A 24,265-nucleotide genomic window follows, 5' to 3' on the forward strand; every position below is an offset into this window, starting at 1 on the left:
AGGAGAGGAGCTGGTTCCCCGTACCCTGCATGAGGACGTGGGGACCCGAATCATGTGTGAGAGGAGGGGGAGCCATGTGCCCTGCATCAGAGGAGGCAGGGCCCCTGCGAACGGGTTGATATGAAGCGGCCCTCCCCTCCCTGCGTGACAGGAGGAGGGGCCACAACGCTGTGTTTGAGAGGAGGCGGGGCCCGTTACCCAGAGGGAGGGCGGTTTAGCCAATGCACCACCTCCACCGTTAGAGCAGGCAGGGCTGCCAGGCCCTGCATGAAGGGAGGTGGGATGGCCACATCATATGGGGGAGAAGCCGGGAATCCTGAGCCAATCCTGGGAGGAGGTGGAGCCTCCATGCCCAGCGAAAGAGGAGGTGGGGCCCCGTAGTGTCTTTCCCATGATTCTCAGGTAGGCCCCCTGTGGATGCCTGAAACCAGGATACTATCAAACCTTACTTATACTATGATTTTTTCCTACACATACATGTTTATGATAAAGTTTAATTCATAGATTAGGCATAATAAGAGATTTACAACAATAATAATAAAATGGAAGAATTATAACAAAATACTATAACAAAAGTTATGTGAATGTGGTCTCTCTCTCTCTCAAAATAACTTACTGTACTGTACTTGCCTATTTTCAGACCTCACTTGACTGCTGGTGACTGAAACTAAGTATAAGTACATATGCCCACTCATAACGAGAGCAAGACATTTTAGCTGAAAGCTCTTCCTTCCAAACTCCTAGGAGAAAGGACAAGAGGGAAAATATGTGAGCATTATAAAAGTATGCTTATCGCTGATACTTCCTTAAACCACAGGTGTACGGGATCTCCTCCCGTTAGATGTCAGATACAGATTGACTTTGATAGACAACCTACTTGGAACGCAGATTTGGGGTGACCTTGCCAAATTGGTAATGGCTGGTCCTGTTCTTGTTGCAGTCCTGTTTGCATATGCACGGAATGGGAATGTAGCACCTGTCTGCAATTCCTCTTGACCACGGATTAAAAAGATATTAAAACCAGGTGGCCGGTTTTGTTGCCGGCAGAACCAGCGGCGCTAGGACCGCGGACGCCAGCTGCAGCCTTGGTGCCTGTGGGGAGGGAGGGCGCGTGTGGCTGCGCGGGACGTGCTGAAGCGGCTGTGGGCAGCGTCGTGGGAGCCGGGAGGGAGCAGAGGTAGGAGCCGCGTGCAGGGCTCCCGCGGGCACAGCCTATCCGGGCGGCCGGGCGGCAGGGAGGAGCGGCCCGTGGGGACGCCAACTTTCCCAGCGAGGGCGTCTAACTTCCCGCCTGGCCGCGGCCGCGGCTGGTGAGGACACACAGTAAGTGCCGGCTGCAGGGCCCCCGCGCCTCCCGGCCTCGCCCGGTGCGACCGCGGCGTCCTCTGAGGCTGCGGGCGGCCAACATGGCGCCCCTGGGCCCCGAGCCCGCCGGTCCCCGGCTCAGGCCCCAGAGGCGCCGGGCGGCGGGAACAGGCGGCTCCGGCGGGAGGGCCGGGCGCGGGGGCAGCGGCGGAGCCGGAGAACAATGGTGGGGAAAGCCCGGGGGCGCGGGGCGGAGGCCCGGGAGGACGGCGCGGGGCCTGCTCGGGCCGGGAAGCCGCGGAGTCGCGTGAGCACGCCCGCCGGGCCCCGCGCCGCCCACCCGGCCAGGCCCCGGGTCCTGCACGGTGGGGCCGGCCGGCAGCGCGGGCCCGGCGTGCGGACGGCGGAGAGGAGAGGACGCTTCGCGGGCTCCGGGCGCCGTGGGCGGTGGGAGCCGCGGCGCAGGGTCGGCCGAGGCCAGGCGGGGGTCCGTGCGTGTCCGGGGGGCTGCGGGCGACCCCGGGAGCGAGGCCGCTGCTGCCTCAACGGGTCCTCGCGGGCCTCCGGGACTCCTGCGGGGTCCGCCGCCGCCTCCCGCCGGAGCTCTGGGGAGAAGCTGCTGGGCCGCGCTGGGAGGAGGGGCTCCTTGGGGGCGGCCGGCCGCGAACTTTCCTTTGCTCTGTCCTGCCTCGCGCTTTTCTTCAGAGCCAGCTGTGGAGGCGCTTGCGGGGTGTGTGTGTGTATGTGTGTGTGCTTTGTGGGGTGTGCACACACCTGGTGTTTTACACGGCGCCCTATGTACTGTGTGTACACACTGCCCTTGTCATGCTGTGTACGCAAGCGCTACCTGTTGTCTCATACAGTGTATACGAAATACTTGGTGTCATAGACAACGGTGTATACATAGTACCGCATGTCATACATGGTGTGTAGGGAGTATTCTTGTCCTTAATCCCTTACCAACATTTTTACTAGGAATTTTCACAAGAAGTAAAAAGTAACTGATTTGAGTTCAATGTCTACTTGTATCTCTCACGTATTAACTTTGAGTTACTTACTTGCGTGCCACTGTCACATTTCAAAACAAGTATGAATCTGCTTTGGCACAGAGACTCTGTGCAGAGGTTGCACTGCAGGTTGTCAGTGTTTTGCCCCCCAGTAGTCTTGGTTTTTGAAATGTTTTGGTGTCTACGATTTTATAACACAGATGAGTTACAATAATATGTATTAATATCATGTATTGTCTGTCTACTGTATATCAGCCACTGTGCAATTATTTACAAACATTATCTCACTTAAAACCCTTACGTATTATCTTAAAAGCATAGCAGTCCTCCTTTAAGTTATAGAAGGTTCCCCTCCTTGTAGCACACCCCTCATCCCATCCCATTGTATGACAAACAGAAAAACACACACAGAAGACAAGTGGGTGAATCAGATGTTTTGAGAGAGAATGTGATCCGTGTCACATGAAAGTTTGAGAATCCCTGGAATAAGAGGTAAATGATAGAAATGAAGATAATGGGAGAGAGATAAGACTCTAAATCTAAATACTCAATAAAATAGTCTTTTTGAGTAATCATGGCTTAACTTTAATTTTTAAAACATATACAGAAATGAAGTATTGCTTTAAAGAAAGAGCTTATGTGTGCGTAGGTACCTGCTGTTATGTTTTTTTCTGTAGGAAATTCATAAAAAGTTACTTAGTTTGTATTGTGAAAATGCTATACGAGCTTTAATATCAAAATTAGTTACAAATGGAAAGAAATAGTCTATAACATAAAAATTATTTGGAGTTTTCTTAGTATTTGTATAATCCATTACATACTTTAGGAGGGAAACTTAGGAAATTAGATATTTAACTCAATTCAACAAATAATCTAATTAGATATTTAATCTTTCTTTTTTGTATATTTTCTATTTCAGAGTAGTATTCTGATTTTTAACTCAGGTTTCTTTTAAGGGAAATTTAGTATCTTGGAATATATTTTCACAATTAAGGTGCAGGGTAAGATCTTTTAAATGTGTTTGATCAGAAGCAATAGAAATACCCTTATGTGCAAACACTGAAGCAATTTATTCACACTATTAAATCATTGTAAAGTTGCATTTGCACTGGGTATGTGGCAGATTTCACTTACAGTTGGTAACATCAGCAATTGTCCAGACTGTTTGCTCCATAAATGGCTAAAAGTTTGTCTACCTTTATGTAAAATTAAAAAGAGAAATGATGAAGGTAATAGAATACTGTTGCATCAGAGTTTTGAAGGAGTCATATAGACTGTTATCTATATGTTCTTCAGAAATGAGAGAGATACATTTCCAGATCACATTATCTTACATGTTAGTTGGAAAATGTGTGTTGCTGAAAACTTGTACACAAAGTTTTATTTTTTAAACTGAATAATAAGTATAGTAGGTAAGCTAGTTTTATTTTAAATAAATGCTTTTATAGTTCAAGTTACTTCATAATTAAATCTGTTTCATAAAATCACATTAAAATTGCATTTTTTGTACAAGTAGAATATATGCAATTTTAATGTCTTAACTTCATTTATTAATACATTGTTATTTATTGAAACTCTGCTATGTGCCATACACTTGCTAGGTGCTGAGGTGAACAAGATAAGAGAGTTCTTGCCATTGCAGAGTTTATAGTTCAGAGTAACCCAATTACTGAAGGAAGCACAATAAAGTGTAACAGAAGAGAGTAAGTCCAGGGTACTGTGGAACAGAAGCTGAATTAAGATACATTGTATTTGAGTTAAAATTACTTGTGAGGTGTTAGCACTGATGATTTAAAATTTATTCTAATTTGTAACTTTTTTACTGTATTAACCACCTGAGGGTTTTTAAAATCAACTCACTTTTTTTTTTTTTGGCTACAGTGCCCTGGCATCAGCCTAGCTCACAGCAACCTCAAATTCCTGGCCTCAAGCAAACCTGCTGCTTTAGCCTCCTGAGTAGCTGGGACTACAGGTATGTACCACCATGACCGGCTAATTTTTTCTATATATTTTTAGTTGTTCAGCTAATTTCTTTCTATTTTTAGTAGAGCCAGGGTCTCGCTCTTGCTCAGGCTGGTCTCGAACTCCTGACCTCTAGCAATCTGCCCATCTCAGCCTCCCAGAGTGCTAGGATTAAGGCATGAGCCACCACTCCTGACCTAAAAGCAACTTTCTTATGTTAATTTTTTACAGTACTCTGTTAAAAAGTAGACCTGTATTAAATATCAAACATATACTATATTCTCCAGATATTATCTGGGCATTTAAGTGAAAGGTAGACCCGTTTAAAAGTTTTCAGTGTTGGGTTTTTTGTTTTTTTCCTGGTTTGGTCAGCTTGTATGTTAAGTAAATTTAAAATATAATTTAAAGAATGTAGGATCTTCTTTCTTAGGTTAAGCATTTATCATATGGACATAAAAGCAAGATATACAAATATTTTTCAATGGATTTCTGTTGAGAGCTTGTCACATTAATTCTCATAAGTGGGATTAAAAATACTACTTAAAAAAATTTAGTTAGATACTATGGTTTATAGTTAGCGAATCTGACTTACATACATTTTAATTTGACTATGCACATTAGATCACTTTGCAAGTCCACTTTGCAAGCAGTTTCTAGCAAGCTAGGTTTTATCACAAACAGTGCCTATGGCACTACCATTTTTTTTTTTTAAGATGTCCATCATTGAGCATCTTCCATACTAGGCAGTGTACATTTTCCATTTTGTCTTCACAACAGCATCATGAGGGGAATGTTGTTATAACGATTTTATAATAAGGGAAGAGACACAGTTAAATTGCTGGTACCCAAGTTCACACAGACATAATCAAATTGGTTTCAATCCATGGGTATGACTACCAAACCTATATTATGCTATTCTGTCTCCCTAAAACCCATGAACCTCTTGGGTCTTTGTACTGATATGCCTTCATGTTCCCAATGTACCTTTATAAGTCTCCAAAAGTATGTAATATTAACAGAATATAAAAACTATGCTCATTCTACCTACAAAAGCAGGAAGTGGAAAGGCAGGGATATTAGGAAACTCCTGGTAATCAAAACATTCCATATATAAAGTTCTGGTTAATTCCAATTTCACTGGTGATGATTGATAGCTGGCAATCTAAGAACAAGTGTGGATAATTGGCTCATTTTCTTGCTGTCACTATGGTAGCTCACATTATAAAGATAACTTGAGGCAGGAGCAGTGGAGGTGGGGAGACCTATGATCTTTCTTTTAATACTTATGTAATGGAGAAAAATGTTTGAAAACACTTGGAATTAACTCCAACATTAAAGCATTCTTGTCTTCAAAGGGGAAGTCATTGTCTTGAGGAATCTTTTAACATACCTTCTCCTGGATAAGTTCAGTTTACATTGAAATAGCTAATTTCTTGAAAGCTGTGGTAAATGCTAAGGCTTCAGAATTCCATTAGGTGTACACTGTCATCTAAAATAAAATACCATTTCATGAGAAGCATGTGGTGAAGAGAGCAACAGATCAAGTGAGTTATAGCATCCACAGATCCAGATCATCCTGACAGCCATCCACAGTAATGTTCCAGTGGGTTATTAAATATGATTTTCTCATATTTGATAGCTATGGAAAGATTTTAGAAAAAAAATTTTTTAAGGAAGGCTAAGTATAGAGAAGCTCTCTCAGCTTGAAAGCTATTATGAATTTTTTAGTTTTCTCTTTTAGTAGATTCTTGATTTACCTGCTTATTGTTTTTCTATCTCAAAAGTGTATCTGAAAAATGCTGTTTGAGAGAGCAAGTCCTTAATTTTCAATTGAATTTTGACATGGGGCCCTTCCCCAATTAATATAAAATATGCTTATTTTAACTGCCTGGTCAAAAAATAAGAATAATGTATTTGGGATTTCCATTGATGACAAATTTAATAGGTTTTGGGAGGAGGTGTATTTACCATTAGAGATGTTATCTTTTTAAATTATAGACAATATAAAGTCTAAAGTAATTTTTTCTACTTTACTTATAATTTATCATTTCTCTTATATGTTTGGAAATATCAAGTTTAATATCATTTAATATCAACATACCTGAAATGTTCCTTTTGAAATACCTACTTATTTATCACTCTTCACATATATGTTCTACACAATCTTAAGAAGCCTCTTACTTGTGATTAATATTCACGTTGGTTTGTTTCAGGCAAGAAACTGCCATTTGAATCATTTGAAAGTTTTTATTGTTTTTAAGGACTATTCAAATAAAACTAGTTTTAGTCCCAGTTACTTTCAAGTGACTTAAAAGCCAAACGACGAGCAGTCTAATATAAAGTTGGACTTTCTCTTGGTTCACCTGCATTTTTAGACAAATGCTGATGAAAAATGTACTATTGTAAGCCTTAGTTACAGCAGTATTTGTACCATATTGTTTTAAATGAATTATTTGGGATTTTAGGTGATGGTGCTACACAAGTCACATTAGGAAGAAACAATATTTAGCATGCTGGTTCTCAATCATGAGTGAGCATCTAAATTGCTTTTTAAATTTTTAAAAAAAACATTAAACCAGAATCTCTGGGGATGGATCTAAGCTCTAAGTTTTAAAAGTTACACTTTTTTAAATGTTTCACATTTCAAATTTTTTATTTTTCTAAGTGGTATTCATGCTTTCTTTTTAAATATTTCTTTTTGGAATAGATTATAGAAAATGGTGTACCCTGGGACCTTTAGCTCTAAATCTCAGAAATTCTCTTTCAAGAATCAGATCAATTAAGTTTCCTGGGGAAAAAAAGAAGATAATCAAAACAATCTGGGGGAAAAAAACACAACCTGAAAAATAAATGCATCCTGGAAGAAAGCCTTAAGTCTTTTCAGGTTCCTCAGAAATGCTACCGTGTTGCTAGGTAAGATGGATATCAAAGGTACCATTGGCTGATGTTCCCTGATGGGCTCAGATATAGCTATAATCACAGGTAAATATGTACCATATCTTGAGGCAGGTAATATTCAGGAGATAGGCTGACATCCAGTTTGAATGTCTGGGTGTTCCAGTAACTGGACTGAAAAGCAGCGGCATGGTGTTCCTGCCCCTTCTGCCCTCAGAGCTCCGGATTTCTCATAGTCCTGTAGGAAAATCAGAAAAGCTTGGAAGCCTTTCCCTAGGGCAGTCGGACCAACCGTCTGGGGGTCACATCTGCACTCCGTGGTGAGACAACCTGAGAAAGTTTTCCGGGCTGTGCCCTGCTCTCTGGCCAGCCTCCTCTTTTCCCTGGCCTTTATCTGGGTTTCAGATGATTCTTCCTGTTCCTTCAGATTGGGGGTGGCATTTCCACCTACAGGTTGTTCAGTGGGTATGGCCATCCAGAGGAAGAGATTCAAAGTCTTTCAGCTGAGTTCTAGAAGATTCTGACTTACTTCCTTTGCCCTGGGAAGAAGTCCTTGAGCTGCAAGACCCATCCACAGCAATAGATTCAAAGCCTTTGGGCTGAGTATGAGGAGAGTAGGACTTAATTCCTTTGTTCTGGGAAGAAGTCCTTGAGCTGTAAGACTTACTGTGGCTTCAGCCACTACTGGACAATATCTGTGTTCACTCCTCACTAACTGTATTTCTCACACAAGCATTTTGAGGCTTCATAGTGATCCTAGGACCTAGGCAGTTGTGATAATTTCCACAGGTTTCTTTAATTCCTCTGTAATATAGGTTCATAATTCTCCACCAGTTTCACAAAAGTCAAGGTGTGTGGCAGATTGGTTTTAAAGGAACAGGGACATGTAGAAAGTGACAGGAAAGCCTCCCTGGGCCTGGTACTGTTGACAGGGTGTTCAGCAGAGTCTGGTCCATGCTCTTTATTTGCTTCTCCCACTGTGTGACATGGCCCTTCCCCAGGTGGCTGGATTCCCAGTGGTGTCAGTGTTCTGTCTTCTCAGTTTGCCTCGGGGGAGAACACACAAAGTTCTGTGTTTTTAAAGTGTGTTCAGTCAAATTTTCTAAATACGCATAATTTTCTCAGTTTCAGATTATCCGATACAGTCAAGAATTTTATTCTTAATTGCTGCTGTTAGAATTGCATTTTAAAGAGAATATTTTTATAAAATTTGATCTTGAACAGAGTAGAAAATGTTAGGTGGTTATACTATTGTGAGTCAGTATTCTTAAGTAGGTACCATTTCATACAATTATCCTAAATATTGTAAATAATAGGAAAGGAAAAGAATCTGAAGTCTGAATCACAGAAAATAATTGCCTTTGAAAAATATGAATTATCTGAAAAAAGGCTAAACTGAAAATTGGCCACTTCAGTCTCTGGTCTCTGTCTCCACAGCTCAGTCCTCAGGCTCCTTTTGGAGTCTCCGTCCCTGCACTGTGGCCTGAGAACTGCTTCAAGGCAGTGAACTGGTGATATCTTAAACATAGAGTTTACATTTGGAAGAGCAACACACTAGTAAAGTATAACTAAATATATTCAGTTACCTTACATTTTAAATATCTGTACTCTACATTCTGGGTATGTTTTGGTGTATATGGGGATGGATTTTATACTTTATCAAGCCTCACACTTTAAGTAGACATTATATCACTTAGGAGAATGGCACTTTATTGTGAGAAAGGACAAAGGCTGAAACAGTCTAATGAAGTGCATTGTTTTCACTCTTCTTTCTCTTCCTTTTTTATGGAACCCTGCTCCTTAGACGATGTAATGGTCACTATTTACCTTGCCCATCCTATCTTCAAAGATAGTGAAGGGGAATGTTTGAGAAATGTCATTGTGAGTGAAGGAAATAGTTTGCCAGAATTCACCCAAAGTTAGCCTGAAAGCGTTACATGCCTGGCCCAGCACCATCCTGGCAGGTTTGAGTGATTAGCCATGCCTCAGGATGTGGCCTAGGTCTTGGCAATTTCAGGAAAATAATTTAGATTTAAAATACATGGCACATGTTAATAAACTATTGTAGCACAAAGGCTTATATAATTCTCTCTACTTTTGTAAGCTTGAAAAATGTCCATAACAGATAGTTTTAAAAGTTAATAGTAACAGTAATAATGGAAACTTTCCTAGAGGGTGGGGGAAAGTCTCAAAGGGAGAGGAAACACATGGAAAAAACAGGAATCATTGAAAATTCTTTGTAAATTGATAATTTTACATAGAAGCTACAAAAATAATCCTCTGCTGCCTCCCCACTTGAACAAAGTGACATGTAAATTGGCTCCAGTGACTTTTTTCCATAAATATGATTCTGTGGCTTCTAGTCTATTTACAAGGTTTTGCAGCTGTTACTAGTATCTGCTTTTAGAACATTTTCACTGTCCCCAAAAGAAACCGCAGATGCAATATCAGTCATCTCCCATTCTCTGCTCATCCCAGCCCCTGGCATTCACTATTCTACTTTCTGTCTCTGGATTATCTATTCTGGACATTTCATATGTCTGAAATCATATGATATATGGCCATTTGTGTCTGGCTTCTTTTACTTAGAACGTTTTCCAGGTTCATCCATGTTGTAGCATGTGTCACTACTTCATTCCTTTTTATGGCTGAATAATGTTTCATTGTGTCAATAATATTCCATTGGGTGTAACACATTTTGTTTATCCATTGATCAGTTGATGGACCTTTGAGTTTTTCCCACTTTTTGGCTATTATGAATAATAATGCTGTGAATATACATGTACCTGTTTCTGTGTGGACATATATTTTCAGTTCTTTTGGGCATATATGTAGAAGTGGAATTGCTGTGGTCATGTGGCAACTCTGTTTTCTTTTTGAGGAACTGCTGAACTGCTTTTGAAAGCAGCTGTACCATTTTACATTCCTACCAGCAAAGAATGAAAATACCAGTTTCTCTGCATCTTTGTCAGCCCTTGTTATTGTCCAGATTTCCTGACTATAGCTATCCTGGTGGTCGTGAAGTGGCATCTCATTGTGATTTTCATTTGCATTTCTCTAATGACTAGTGATGTTGAGCATCCTAGTGCTTATTGGCCATTTGTTTATCTTCTTTGAATAAATGTATGTTCACATCCTTTGTCCATGTTTTAGTTGGGTTGTCTTTATATGGAATTGTAAAAACCTTTTATGTGTTTTGAGTAGAAGTCTTTTATCAGATGTAGGATTTGCAGGTCTTTATGACCATTCTGTGGCTGTCACTTTCTTGATGGTGTCCTTTGAAGCATAAAAGTTTTTAATTTTGATGTTGTCCACTTTATCCATTAATATTTTTTCTTTGATTGCCTTTTGACATGATATGATCCCTTTTTTCCAGTTTGCATTCCACTGTGTAGATGCCCTGCACTGTATTCCACCAGTTCCTTGTGGATTTACTATTACAAAGACTGCTATAAGATATGAATGTGTATGTACATCATTTTTTATTTTGCCAGGAGGATTGCTGGGTCAAAGAGAAAATGCAGATGTAATTTTGGTGGTTATTGCCACATTTCCCTCCATAAAGATTGAGACATTTTCTGTTCCCACCACTGCTGTATGAGAATCCCTGTTTCTGTACAGTTGTATGACAGAGTACATTGCCAGGCTTCTATAGTTTTGCGAGTCTGATAGGTATTAAATAGAAATGCTATATTAGATGTAGTTTAGAAATTGGTCTTCTCTAAGAGAAATTGTCTTTCCATAACTTGACCTTTTGTGTTGTGTTTTCTGTTTGTCCATATCTTTTGCTCAGTTTTCCCATTGAGTTTTTGGGGCTTTTTCTGAAATTTTAGAGGTTTCTTGTAAGAACCGGTTACCCTCAGTCCCAGGAACAGATAGGCAGAGTCACCAAGGCTGCAACAGACAAAGGAGTTTATTTTCTAGCCTAGGCTAGGGTCCAAGGCTCAGAGCACCAGCGCAGTGGTCTCTCCACGAGCCCGGACCTCGCCCTGGGGTGGAAACAAAGCTTTTATACTTATCGATAGGTTACATGTATTGGGCACACCCCCCCACCCCCCTTTTAGTTCATTTGTTCCCTCAAAAGTGGCCGATAGCTTTGGCTCCTGATTGGCCAGTTTCCAAGCCAGAGCTTTGGCTCCTTATTGGCCAGTTTCCAAGCCAGGGCCCTCAGTTGTTACCAGCGGCATTCCTGGGGGGGGGAGGGCCTGCGTTGGGGAAACCAAAACTTAGGCCTTTCCTAAGAGGTCCAGTCTGTCATGGAGTTACTCCTGTTTTCCTTCCTGCTCTACATTCCCCCCCCCTTTTTTTTTTTTTTTCCTAGCACTCTTGCTCGGACATGGGGCCTCGTGTTTCCCCTTTTTGTAAGCCAGAGTCATAGCTCAGCTTCTGGTACTGTTGTCGCAGTACCATCAGTTGTACCATGTTGACTCGTTCTTTTACAAAGGTAATTAACCTATTTAGAATATACGGTCCGAAAGTGAGGATGAGCAAAAGCACAATTAGGGGTCCTAATAAAGTTGAAAGCAAAGTAGTCAGCCAAGGGGAGCTATTGAACCATGACTCGAACCACCCTTCTCTTTGTTCACGTTCTCGCCTCCGTTTAGCCAGTCCTTCTCTGACTTTAGCCATGGATTCTCTTACTACCCCGGTATGGTCAGCGTAGAAGCAGCACTCTTCCCCTAGGGCCGCACACAGCCCTCCCTGTTGGAGGAGTAGTAGGTCTAGTCCCCTCCGGTTCTGCAGCACTACCTCAGACAGTGAGGTCAATGACTTTTCTAAATGGGAGATGGATTCTTCGATCCTGGATATGTCTTCATCTACAGCGGCCCTCAGGCTATTGAACCCCCTGTGCTGCACCGCTAAGGATGAGATACCTGTCCCTGTTCCTATTGCACCCAGACCGAAAAGGGTGGCTAAGGTTATTGCTGTAAAGGGCTCTCTTTTTGTAGTTAACCTGGCACCTCCTGTGCCTTTTTCCCATGCATCATATATTATATTTTCTTGGTGGTAGATAACCTTAGGGAATACTAGTACCATGATGCAGACTTCCTCTAACTCATTAAAGACAGACAGGCTAAGGCATGGGGTCAAGCCTGTTTTAGAACAAACCCACCATCCATTGAGTGCCGGAATCACCCATTTTGTTCCTCCATTCCGGTTTATAGATGGGTGGACTATAGCACAAAGTTGTGCATGGCTAGGGGGCACCTTCCCTACGCAGGTCCCATTTCCAGTGACTGCCTGAAGTGTTAGCCCCGGCCCCTTGTGGTCCCATGTGCAGGACCTGGGGGCCTCCTCTCCCGTGCGGTTGAAGGGGGCATCTATTCCTACTGCTTCATAGAAAGGGGGTCTGATGTCATAGCATAACCAACAGGCTTTTGTAGCATTGGGATCGGAGCGATTTAATGCTTCATATGCTGCTGTCAGCATTTTCCATAAGGGATCTCCTGACCCCTTTGTCCTGGGGGTTATTTGCGTTTCTATCTCTGCCACCGGGGTCCTTAAGAGTGAGGGTGAAGCAACAGTCGGGCGTGGGCCATTTTGTTTATCTCCCAGCACCCCCAAAATGTCAGAATCGGTTCCCCCCAGCACTGGATTGGGCCCTACAGCGCCCGAGATGGGAGAAGCCCTCAGTTTGAATTGTATTACAGTGCCTCGCCCCCCCCCAGCGGCGATCATAGAGAGTTACTCCCCAGTATAGTCCCGAGACCCACCGTCTGTCTTTTTTTCCTTCTTCTGTGAATCTTACACGTATCAGGTTACAGTCAGAGGTATACCTGGTTCGTGAGCATGGCCGGACATAAGACATCTCAATGAAAAGAGGTCGGACCTGCCATTTCCACTCTCCGTCATTGGTAATCACACATTTCCAGGCTGCACAGTAGAGAGACTCGATCCCCCCACACGCGCGCCTCATTTCCCCTGTTCTAAATCCCGGACATGCAAAAAAACCATTCCTACTTAATTCTATCCGGGCCTGGCGTTGGGTATACTGATATTCATAGCCCAATCCCTGCCGCTTAGGGTTATACTGCAGATTATCCATGCCTGGCAATTGTTCTAAGTTGAAGTACAGGTCCGGCCACCAAGTGTTTAGTGGGGCCGTTCCTGAAGTCCTGCTATAAACTTCATGAGTTTCTAAGTTAGTGATTTCCCAGGTGAGGTTATAGGGCATGTGGGGATTTGGGTCAGTCATTACTTTTCCCATAAGGGTTATGTATATAGCAGTCACCACCAGCATTTTTATTCCGTATTGTCTTTATCCTGAGTCCCGCGGCGGTCTGGTTGTTACGCGAGTCAGTCTCGTCTTTAGTGGATTCTCAGGATCCGCTGAGGCCCTCCACTGAACTTGCTGCTGCTCCCGCTCGTCCTCGTTGGCAGGTCTTACGTGGGAGTGGTGTACCCAAGTTGCCACTCCGTCAACCTTTAGGGCAGTGGGGGTAACAAGAATAGTCTGAAAAGGTCCCTTCCACCTGGGCTCCAGGGTCTTGCTATTATGCCGTTTTACCCATACCCAATCTCCCGGCTGGTAAGGGTGCCCGTTAGCCTTTTCCCCTGCCGGTCGGGTGACCTGATAAATGGCTCGAAGGGCAGGCCAGATCTGGCTCTGAACCCTTTGCAGGGCCTGCACAGCCTGTAGTACTTCTATAGGGTGTTCAGGCAGGGTCTCAGGTTTCATTTTTGGAATTACCGGTGGAGGAGCACCGTATACTATCTCAAAGGGGGTTAGGCCTAAATGGTAGGGGGTGTTCCGGGCTCGGAACAGGGCAAAGGGAAGGAGCGTCACCCAGTCCCCGCCAGTCTCCAGAACCAATTTAGTCAAAGTCTCCTTTAGAGTTCTGTTCATTCTCTCTACCTGCCCTGAGCTCTGGGGATTATATGCACAATGTAGTTTCCAATCTGCCCCTAGAGCCCGGGCGAGTCCCTGACTAACTTGACTTGTGAAGGCTGGGCCGTTGTCAGACCCTATGCTCTCCAGCAGCCCGTATCTGGGAACTATTTCTTCCAGCATTTTCTTGGCTACTATTAAAGCAGTTTCTCTTTTAGTAGGAAAAGCCTCTACCCACCCTGAGAAGGTGTCTACCATAACCAGCAAGTACTTGTACCCATATTTCCCTGGCCTTACCTCCGTGAAATCTATTTCCCAAAACAATCCTGGCCGCCTCCCCCGTTCCCTGATACCTGCATGGGTCCCTCTGATCCTCCCCGGCTGCATGACCTGGCAGACACGACAGTCCTTGACAATGCTTTCTGCTGTCTTTCCTTGTGATTTGAATCTGAGTTGTGCAGTGTCCAGCAGCTGCAACATCTTTTTCTTGCCTAGATGCGTTGTCTGGTGCAAGTGTCTCAGCAGATGGTTCCCCAAGGCTTCAGGAACTACTAGGCGATGCTCTCTGTCTTGGAACTAACCATCCTTACCCTGCGTTGCCTGAAGTTTTTCTCTGGCCCAGTCCATGTCCATACTGGAATAGTCCGGTTGAGGGGGTATCTCTCCCATTCCTGGGGGCGGCAGGCTCAAGTGTAGGACATCTGTTGGTGTAGGTCCTTCCGCAGCCCTCTTGGCCTCGGCATCCGCGGCCCGGTTGCCTCGAGCTTCTAGGGAGTCCCCCTTCTGGTGTCCCGGAGTGTGGACTACAGCCACTGCCTTTGGTAACAGGATAGCTTCTAGCAATTGAAGTATTTCAGGCTTATGTTTGATTTCTTTGCCCTCTGCCGTGATGAAGCCCCTTTCTTTATAGAGGGCTCCATGTATGTGCACTGTCCCAAAGGCGTAGCGGCTGTCAGTATATACCGTCAGCCTCTTTCCCTGGGCCCGGCGAAGGGCTTCCGTTAATGCAATCAGCTCAGCCTTCTGGGCGGACGTTCCCTGTGGCAGGCGTGCAGCCCAGATAAGGTTGCCTTGTCCATCTACTATGGCTGCTCCTGCGTACCTGTGTCCCTCCCTGACGAAGCTACTCCCGTCCGTGAACCAGGTCAGGTCGCTGTTCGCAAGAGGGCGGTCCTGCAGGTCCTTCCGGGCCATCTGGGTCTCCGCCAGGATCTCAAGGCAGCTATGCTCAGGCGTTGCCGGTCCAGGATCTGGCAGGAGCGTGGCTGGATTCAGGATGGCAGGAGCTCGAAACTCGATACGGGGAGTATCTAACAGAAGCCCCTGATAGTGAGTCAACCTCGCATTTGTAATCCATCGCCCTGGTGGCTGCTTCAGGATCCCCTCTATGGCATGAGGGGTGGTAATTCGCAGATGCTGACCCAGGGTGAGCTTGTCGGCGTCTTTGACCAGCAGGGCTGCGGCTGCGATGATACACAAACACGCCGGCCACCCTGCCGCTACGGGGTCAAGTTTCTTGGACAGATATGCTACCGGCCGCCTCCACGGTCCCAGCATCTGTGTGAGCACCCCCTTGGCTATTTCCTTTTTTTCATCCACAAAGAGGTGGAACTCCTTCGTGGGGTCAGGGAGGGCTAGGGCCGGGGCCTCTAGCATGGCTGTTCTCAAGGCTTGGAAGGCGCTCTCCATTTGCTTAGTCCATTCCCAAGCCTGACCTGCCTTACACCCCTCATATAAGGGTCGAGCCTTTTCTGCAAACCCTGGGATCCAGAGGCGGCAGTACCCTACTGATCCCAAGAACTCCCTTACTTCCCGACATGAGGTCGGAGTGGGTATTCTTAACACAGTCTATTTCATTGCCTCAGTTAGCCATCTTTGTCCTCCCTTTATTTTATATCCTAGATAGGTGACTTCTTCCTTGCAGATCTGGGCCTTCGTAGCACTAGCCCGGTACCCCATCTCGCCCAGCGCCCTGAGTAAGTCCTTGGTGCCCTCTAAGCAGGTCTGTGAGGTTGGGGCAGCTAGTAACAGATCATCTACATACTGTAGCAGAGTCACCTGTGGATGACTGGCCCGGTACTCACCCAAGTCTTCATGGAGGGCCTCGTTGAACAGGGTGGGTGAGTTCTTAAACCCCTGGGGTAGCCGTGTCCACGTCAACTGTCCTCGGATTCCCCTCTCCTCATCTTGCCATTCAAAGGCAAATATTTCCTGGCTGCGCGGGGCTACTGCCAAGCTGAAAAAGGCATCCTTTAAATCCAGAACAGTATACCAGGTTTATGTTGGAGGAAGGGAACTCAGCAGGGTGTAGGGGTTGGGAACCGTAGGGTGGATGTCTAGGACGCGCGCGTTGACCTCCCTGAGGTCCTGTACAGGCCGATAATCCTTTCCACCCGGTTTCCTCACTGGCAGCAGGGGAGTATTCCAGGCTGACTGGCACCTCCGGAGGATCCCGGCGTCTAGGAGCCTTCGAATGTGAGGCGTTATTCCCACTCTAGCTTCTTGGGGCATGGGATACTGTCTGACTCGGGCCGGTTCAGCTCCCGGTTTCAGCTCAATATAAAGAGGAGGCCGATGCTCTGCCCATCCTGCTCCCCCTGTCTCAGCCCAGGCTTTAGGAAAATCTCGAAACCAGTGTTCCATCTCTCCTTCCTGACAGATCCTCACAGGCTGGTATAGTCGGTACTCATCCGCCTGGGCCAAGGTCAGGACTTGAGTAACCTGAGGGCTGCTGATATGGTTCCCTTTAGCATCAGTTACTATTATTCCTTTGTCTTCAAAATAGATACGGGCTCTTAGCTTTGTAAGTATATCTCTTCCTAACAAGGGGGTGGGACACTCCGGAATGACCATAAAGGCATGGCTCACTTGCCCTGAGCTCAGGTCTAGCTTTCGCCGAGTAGTCCATCGGTAGGGTCTGGTTCCGGTTGCCCCCTGCACCCAACTAGTCTTGTTGGACAACTTTCCAGTGGTTCCAGTGATTACTGAATGTTCTGCTCCTGTGTCTACCAAGAAACTGACTGGGTTCCCCTCCACTTCTATAGTTACCCTGGGCTCGGGGAGGGAATCCGAACCCCGTCTTCCCTATTCACTGTCTTCTCCCTGCCCCGCTATTAAGACTCTCTTAGGCGATGCTTTCCCCCCTAGCCCCCCTTTTTTCTTAGGACATTCTCTAGCCCAATGCCCCCTCTCCTTGCAGTTTGCACACTGGTCTTTCTCTAGCCTTCTCCTCCGGGGGCGGCCTCCTCTCTCCTCCCCAAACTCTTTTCTCCCGAGCGTGCTCCCTGTAGCTGCCAGAAGAATCTTGGCCATCTCTTTGTTGGCTTTTCTAATTTCCCCAGCCTGGAACTTTCTATCTTCTTGTCTAATCCTTTCTAGCCTCTCTTCCGGGGTCTCCCTATTATTATAGACTTTCTCAGCCACCTCTAATAGATCTTGTATAGTCTTTTCACATAATCTATCCATCCTCTGTACTTTTCTCCTTATATCAGGGGCTGCCTGGTTTACAAAGGCCATCATTACTGCCGCCTTGCTCTCTTCTGCTGTAGGATCTATGGGAGTGTACTGTCTGAAAGCCTCCATAATCCTCTCCAGATAGGCCGCTGGACTTTCCTCGGGCCCCTGCCGAACATCCCCTACCTTAGCCAAATTGGTCGGCTTTCGTGCCGCTGCCCGGAGACCGGCCATTAGAGTCTGGCGGTAGACCCGGAGACGCTCCCTACCTTCAGCTTCATTGTAATCCCAGGGGTGTCGTTCAAGTGGGAACGCCCGGTCTATGATCCCTGGATTAGTGGTGGGTCTGCCGTCATCCCCTGGAACCAGTTTCCGTGCTTCTCCCTGTATTCTTTCCCTTTCTTCAGTAGTAAAAAGAACTTTTAGTAGTTGCTGACAGTCGTCCCAGGTGGGCTGGTGAGTGAACAAAACAGAATCTAAAAGGTTAATTAGATCTTTAGGATTCTCTGAGAAGTTGGTATTTTGAGACTTCCAGTTATACAGATCACTAGTCGAAAAAGGCCAATATTGGTAAGCCTGTTCCCCGTCAGCTTGCGGGGGCCCTATTGCACGCAGGGGAAGAGCCATGACTGGTTCTGGGTCCAGTGTTCTAGCGGCCCGCTGCCGGGTCCCGTACGCCGGGCCATCCACTAAGGGAGCTGCAGTGGCTGGGGCTGCGGCTGCAGCGGCTGGGGCTGCGGCTGCAGCGGGGTTATAAGGTGGGGGTGGAATACACTCCTGGTCTATTAGGTCAGGATAGGGAGTGGAGTCCGGAAGAACAGACGGCGAGTCCAAAGGGGTGCCTTTTGTAGTCCCCGATTTGGACTCCCCCTCTTTCCTGGCCTCCTTTGCTACCATGATCTTGCTGTCTCCTACTGGGAGCAGGATCTTCCTCAACCAGAGTGGGGGGTCCTGGACTAAGTCTTGCCAGACAATAATGTATGGAATCTGGTCAGGATGACCGTGGGGCCCTTTGTCGAACACCCTTTCTTTTACTTTGGAAATGATACCAGAGTCAAACGTTACATCCCGGGGCCATCCAACCCCGAAAGTTGGCCACTCAGACTTACAAAACTTAATAAATTTGCCTTTCCTGATTTCTATAGCGAGGTTGTGAGCCCTATCCTTGACTTCTTTGAAATGATCTATGAGGATAGACAGAGGCGTTGTCTGTGTCTGCCCCATGCTCACAAAGGGAACGGGGGAAGGGGGTTTCTCTCAGGTGTCCGCCTGGCTGCGTCCCTCGCGGGAACTTAGGCGCGTCTTGGCTAAGGTGTACCCGTATAAACCCCGGGCCTGGTCACTCCCTTTTAGGGGAGTGAATCACCGTTATGCCATACGACGCTGCCACAGAATCGCAGGTTAGGACCCACTCAGATTCCGTAGCCGTGGCCGTGGAACCTTATACAGTCACGCTTCACTCATTCAATCAGGCAGACAGACTTTATGTGGGGGGGTCTATTCGCAGCCACACTATTATTCCTATTACAACCCAGTAAAAGAGTGTGAGGGCGCACCTCTGTGGGGTTCCCCAAGAAGGAGGGGCAACAGTGTATAGACCGATACCAAATACCAGAACCAGTGAGCCCACAAGAATAAGCTGCAACCAAAAAGCAGTAACTCCAGAGACCGAGGGAATCATCGAAAGGATGACCCTAGGCGACAGGGTTCCGGGGCCTCGGCGGGGCCACGGGCCCAGAGCTGGGAGACGCTGTGGGCTGCAGTGAATAAACAGAAGTAGCGGGGGGAAAGGGCTGGGGGGTTGAGTGTGGTGGAGAGTTACTAGTCCACCCTTGTCTGCCGCCTCTGCGACAAACAGGACATTTAACTCCGTTGTTAATCGGGAAACTTTGGGGACTAAAGATAGAGCTGCTTTCTCTGCATATCAGATCAAATCCACGCTCCTGTGAGTGAAGAAGAAACATAAAACACGGACAAAAGCGGCGATATAAGCCACAATCTAACACTAAAAGCGAAGCAAGTGGGCGGCGCCTTTGTGCAGGGCGGGCACTAGGCCGCTGCCGCCACCGCCTCTGGGCGGGACAACGGGAGGGTGCAGGGGCCGCTGCTGCTGCTGCTGGAGTGCGGGCGCATGGGCGCACGCGCGGGTCTCCGCTGCCGCCGCCACCGGAGAGTCGGCGGGCGCGCGCAAGGGCCTCCGGCGCGCCGCTGCCGCCACCGGGAGTGGGCGGGCGCGTCCGGGCCTCCGCCGCCGCCACCGGAGAGTCGGCGGGCGCGCGCAAGGGCCTCTGGCGCGCCGCTGCCGCCACCGGGAGTGGGCGGGCACACGCGCGGGCCTCCGCCGCACCGCCGGGAGCGGGCGCCGCCGCCGCCTCCGCCCCCACCCCCCCACCCCCGCTGCCGCTGCCGCTGCTGCTGCTGCTGGGGGATGGGCCGCTGAACGAACACCAAAGACTCAAACAGGGAACAATGGCCACCAGACAATAACGCACATAGACCACGACAAGACGTTTCACAAACTCCCAACTCTTGGCCCTGTGGCCAGCTTAGTTTCCCTCTCAAACGGACCTTACCGGCCCGTGCCGGAAACCTACCGAGGGGGGGCGAGGGACGTCTCCCTTCGCTCCCGGGCCAGCAACCTCCCAGTGCGTCCACCTAGGTCTTGGCCGGCCACCAATTACCTGCACCGCGCGGATTTTCTTTTTTTTTTTTTTAAAGTTCCAACTCCTCCTTGGGCCTGGATTCTGTTCCAGGGGTTTCGGGATCCCGGACGAGCCCCCAAAAATGTAAGAACCGGTTACCCTCAGTCCCAGGAACAGATAGGCAGAGTCACCAAGGCTGCAACAGACAAAGGAGTTTATTTTCTAGCCTAGGCTAGGGTCCAAGGCTCAGAGCACCAGCGCAGTGGTCTCTCCACGAGCCCGGACCTCGCCCTGGGGTGGAAACAAAGCTTTTATACTTATCGATAGGTTACATGTATTGGGCACACCCCCCCACCCCCCTTTTAGTTCATTTGTTCCCTCAAAAGTGGCCGATAGCTTTGGCTCCTGATTGGCCAGTTTCCAAGCCAGAGCTTTGGCTCCTAATTGGCCAGTTTCCAAGCCAGGGCCCTCAGTTGTTACCAGCGGCATTCCTGGGGGGGGAGGGCCTGCGTTGGGGAAACCAAAACTTAGGCCTTTCCTAAGAGGTCCAGTCTGTCATGGAGTTACTCCTGTTTTCCTTCCTGCTCTACATTCTTTTCTTTCTTTCTTTCTTTTTTTTTTTTTAACATATCGAGGATATTAACCAGCTTGAGCAACATAGCAAGACCCTGTCTCTATAAAAAGTAGAAAAATTAACTGGGTGGGGTGGCATGTGTCTGTGGTCTAAGCTACTTGAAAGGCTAAGGCAGGAGGATGGCTTGAGCCCAGGAGTTTGAGGTTGCACTGAGCTATGATGATGTCACTGCACTCTAGCTCAGGCAAGAGTGCAAGACCCTGTCTCCAAAAACAAACAAACAAACAAACAAACAAAAAAAAAACTGGAGTCTGTCTTCCCAAACCCTACCACTGCTTTATCAATTAAATTAATAAATCCTTTGTTGTCATTTAAATGATGTTCACTGTATCTTCACCAGGAGTAGATTCTATTTCAAGAAACCACTTTCTTTGCTCATTCATAAGAAGCAACTTCTCATGTGTTAAAGTTTTATCCTGTGATTGTAGCAATTGAGTGACATCTTCATCTTCCACTTCTTTTTTTTTTTGGTTCAATGTAGAAGGCATTCACCCATGATTTTCTAGCTTCCACAGTTGCTACTGAGAAATCTGATACCAGTTTGTTTTATGACCTCTCCTGTCACCCACCCTGGGGAGCCTTTCATCTCCTCTTCTTACCACCAGTGTTTGACTTTCCAGGTGGATGTGCTTTGCGCTTCCTTCCATTCATATGCTGGGCATTTCATGGTCTTTGTCCATTTGCAGATGCCAATTTTCATTGGTAGGTACTTTTCTTGAATAATTTTTCCCCTCTGTTTTCATTCTGTAACTCTTGTTATTCAGATATTGTATCACAAAGTTTTTTTTCTCTTATCTCCTATTTGTGCATGTCTTGTCTTTTGTTTCTACTTTGTGCAAGATTGCCTCAACTTTATTTTCTAACCCTTTAAGTGAATTTGTTTATCATATTTTAAAGTTTTTTGAATATTTCTATTTAGAGTATCCTATTTATGGTTTATAGGTGCGATTCCATTTCTTACTCTTCTATGATATCAATTATATGTATTTTCTGTTTGCTCCATGTGACCTCTTTCTCTCTTTTGTGGAGAAGCCGGTCTCAAATGTCTGGTGATTCCTGGCTGTCTGTTTGTATTTATGAGTGAGACATTGGGAAGCTAATTGGACATTCTTTGTGTGAGTTTTACTGTTGGGATGTCAGGTGGTCAGATGGCTGTTTCTTTAGGTTCCTTCAGATGTCAGTGTCTGAAGGTTCTTTCTCTGGGATCATTTAATTTCTCCAGAAAGGTACAGTTTGGTCTCTTGTCTGAGCGTGAGACGAGTCATCTGGAATTTGGTGGTAGAAAGGGACTTTACCTGTTCACGATTCATTAGGTAGCTTTTCCCTTAAAAGCCCTCCCATGCCCATCCCCCCCACTCCAGCTTAAAATCCCCACCTTGCTCGCCTATGGAAATGGTATTGAGCCCAAGCTGCCCACAGTCTGCTTTCAATCCTGCGTGGCCTGATCTGAGTACAGCTCTCCACCTCCTTCATACGATTCTCCTTATTCACCACACTCCCGCCACTGTCCTCTCTCAGTTATGTCTTTGCATGTGTTTTCCCCTTGGTGTGCCTAGCTCTTTTTCATCATTTAAGTTTTACTTCATTTATGATCTCCTTAACTTTCTATGATAGGCAGGATTGGTTAGGTTGTGCTGTGAAACAAGCAACCTCAAACCTCAGTGGTTCAAAACAACGGGTCTTGCTCATGCTACCCATCCATCATGGGTCAGTGGGAGCTCTGCCTCGAATGGTCCTCTTTCTGGTAGCAGGCTGACAGCAGCCACCATCGGGGCACTGCCATTGCCTGTGGTATATAGAAAAAGTGTAGCAAATCAGAGTAAGTTTCTTGAATCTTCAAATGCCAAGTGTCATAAATCACTTTTTTAGGGCTATGGGGAAGTGTGACAACCCAAATAGGTGGCCAGGCAAAGATCTCAATCAGTGGAGGGTTACGAAGCCAAAGTTCAAGGACAAACCACAGAAGCATCTGTGATCTGTGCTATCTGAAGAGGGATTTGGAAACTCAGTATTTAAAGAGTGAGGGCATATAGATAGAGAAAAGGGGAGAGGGTGGGCCATGATGCAAATGGTTACATTCTTGTGAGATTTTAGTTACTGCCAGGAAATCTGCATTTTACACAAGGTTAGGTAAATGTTTGAAGAGAAAAGGGAGTAAAGGAAGAATCGGTTATACAGATGTTCCTGGGTAGCTAGAAGAAAGAATGGTCTTGTCTCTGTTCTGCACTTGGGAAGATAAACTTGTAATCCACATTATTAGTGTGGAATCAAAGTGGACTTTAGTTTTAGGAGCTAGACTTAGCCTGCAGACCCGGAAGTTACAATTTGAATGTCCTCATTGATGGGAGGCCAGCAAACAGTGTTCTTATGAATGATCTGTGGAAACTGTCCGTGTAGATGCCTGAAGCCATTTACCTTTCTGTGGCAATCTGGCCTGTAGTGTTAGTAACAGCTGTTCATTTGCAAGAGAGTGTTGCATGACTCAGCATCTGGGCTTGACCTTCCCTTTGGCATAGGGAGTTGGAGGGTCCTGAGATTTTTATTTTCCTTTACAAGTGCAATACTGCTGGTGCTTAGGACAACTAGAAGTATTTAATGAACAACACTGATGACCACCATAGCAACCTTGACCACCCAATCTAAAGTGGCCCTCCCCATTGCCTGCTGATTTTTTCCCTTTCTTTTCTTTTTTTCACAGGACTTGTCACTATCTGAAATCATCTTTTTGTTTTCACATTTATTGTCTGTTCCCCCAATACCCTCAAATATTAACAGTAAGCCATATAAGTATAGGAACCTTTCTGAATCATTCACCACTATATCCTGAGTACTTAGAGCAGTGCTTAGCAAATAGTAGGTGCTCAAAAACATTGGATGAATGATTCTAGGTTAATTTTTGAAATAAGCAAAATTTTACAACACTTCCCACTAAAGGGAATGTGCACTTTTCCTATTTTCTTTAATGTCCATTAAACAAAATTAGGTGTGCTTTTGATATGAATTGCTATAGACAACTGAGTAATTTTCTTTGATAGTAATAGAGTTAATTTTTAAGCATTCAAAAATATTTTAGGAAAAGTCATTAGAAATGACCATCAATCAATACAAACTGGAAAGTTATCACAAAAATACAATGTATTATGTTTATAATTGCATAAACTTCCAATTGCAGTATTGATTTAGATCACTGGTAAAAAACTTTGTTGGCCCAACAACGTGGAGTGCAAAATTATGCAAAATTAGTAGTGTTGTCTAACAGCAAATATTTTCAACTCTTAGCTATATTTTAATGAGAATACTTGTTTATCTTTGCTGAATAGGGAGACATTTATGTTATATTTAATCATAATTTTACATGACAAGATGTAAAAAAAAAACAAAACCTTTTAACCTCCTTCTAGTTCTTTATGTCCCTGCAGAAATGAATAGTCACTAATAATTATTACTCCCTTTTGCTTGCAAATGACATTCTTCCTTATGAAAGAGTTTTTCCTTTCTGTGAATAAAGAATTTTTTACAGTTTGAAATTTTAGCTTTA

At 45.6% G+C, this 24,265-nt stretch overlaps 1 protein-coding gene and 1 long non-coding RNA gene across 2 annotated transcripts in view; one reads left to right on the forward strand and one right to left on the reverse strand.

Moving 5' to 3' along the window:
- Positions 1–897: 897 nt before the first annotated feature.
- The window catches only part of LOC138379728 (uncharacterized), a 66,156-nt gene continuing 42,788 nt past the window's right edge, over positions 898–24,265 (forward strand). The window contains exons 1-2 of the long non-coding RNA XR_011232293.1: positions 898–1,323; positions 4,194–4,284. This is a non-coding gene — a long non-coding RNA (uncharacterized lncRNA). The remainder of the gene's footprint in view (positions 1,324–4,193; positions 4,285–24,265) is intronic.
- LOC138379724 (ribonuclease H-like) lies at positions 14,575–16,268 on the reverse strand. Its single transcript, XM_069464857.1, has 2 exons — positions 16,083–16,268; positions 14,575–15,248 (listed from the first exon to the last, which is right to left on the reverse strand). The coding sequence occupies exon 2, from the start codon at positions 15,190–15,192 to the stop codon at positions 14,575–14,577; it is 618 nt and encodes a 205-aa protein (XP_069320958.1). The 5' UTR covers positions 15,193–15,248; positions 16,083–16,268.

Source organism: Eulemur rufifrons, unplaced genomic scaffold (genome assembly GCF_041146395.1).
Source record: "Eulemur rufifrons isolate Redbay unplaced genomic scaffold, OSU_ERuf_1 scaffold_150, whole genome shotgun sequence".
NCBI lineage: Eukaryota > Metazoa > Chordata > Mammalia > Primates > Lemuridae > Eulemur > Eulemur rufifrons.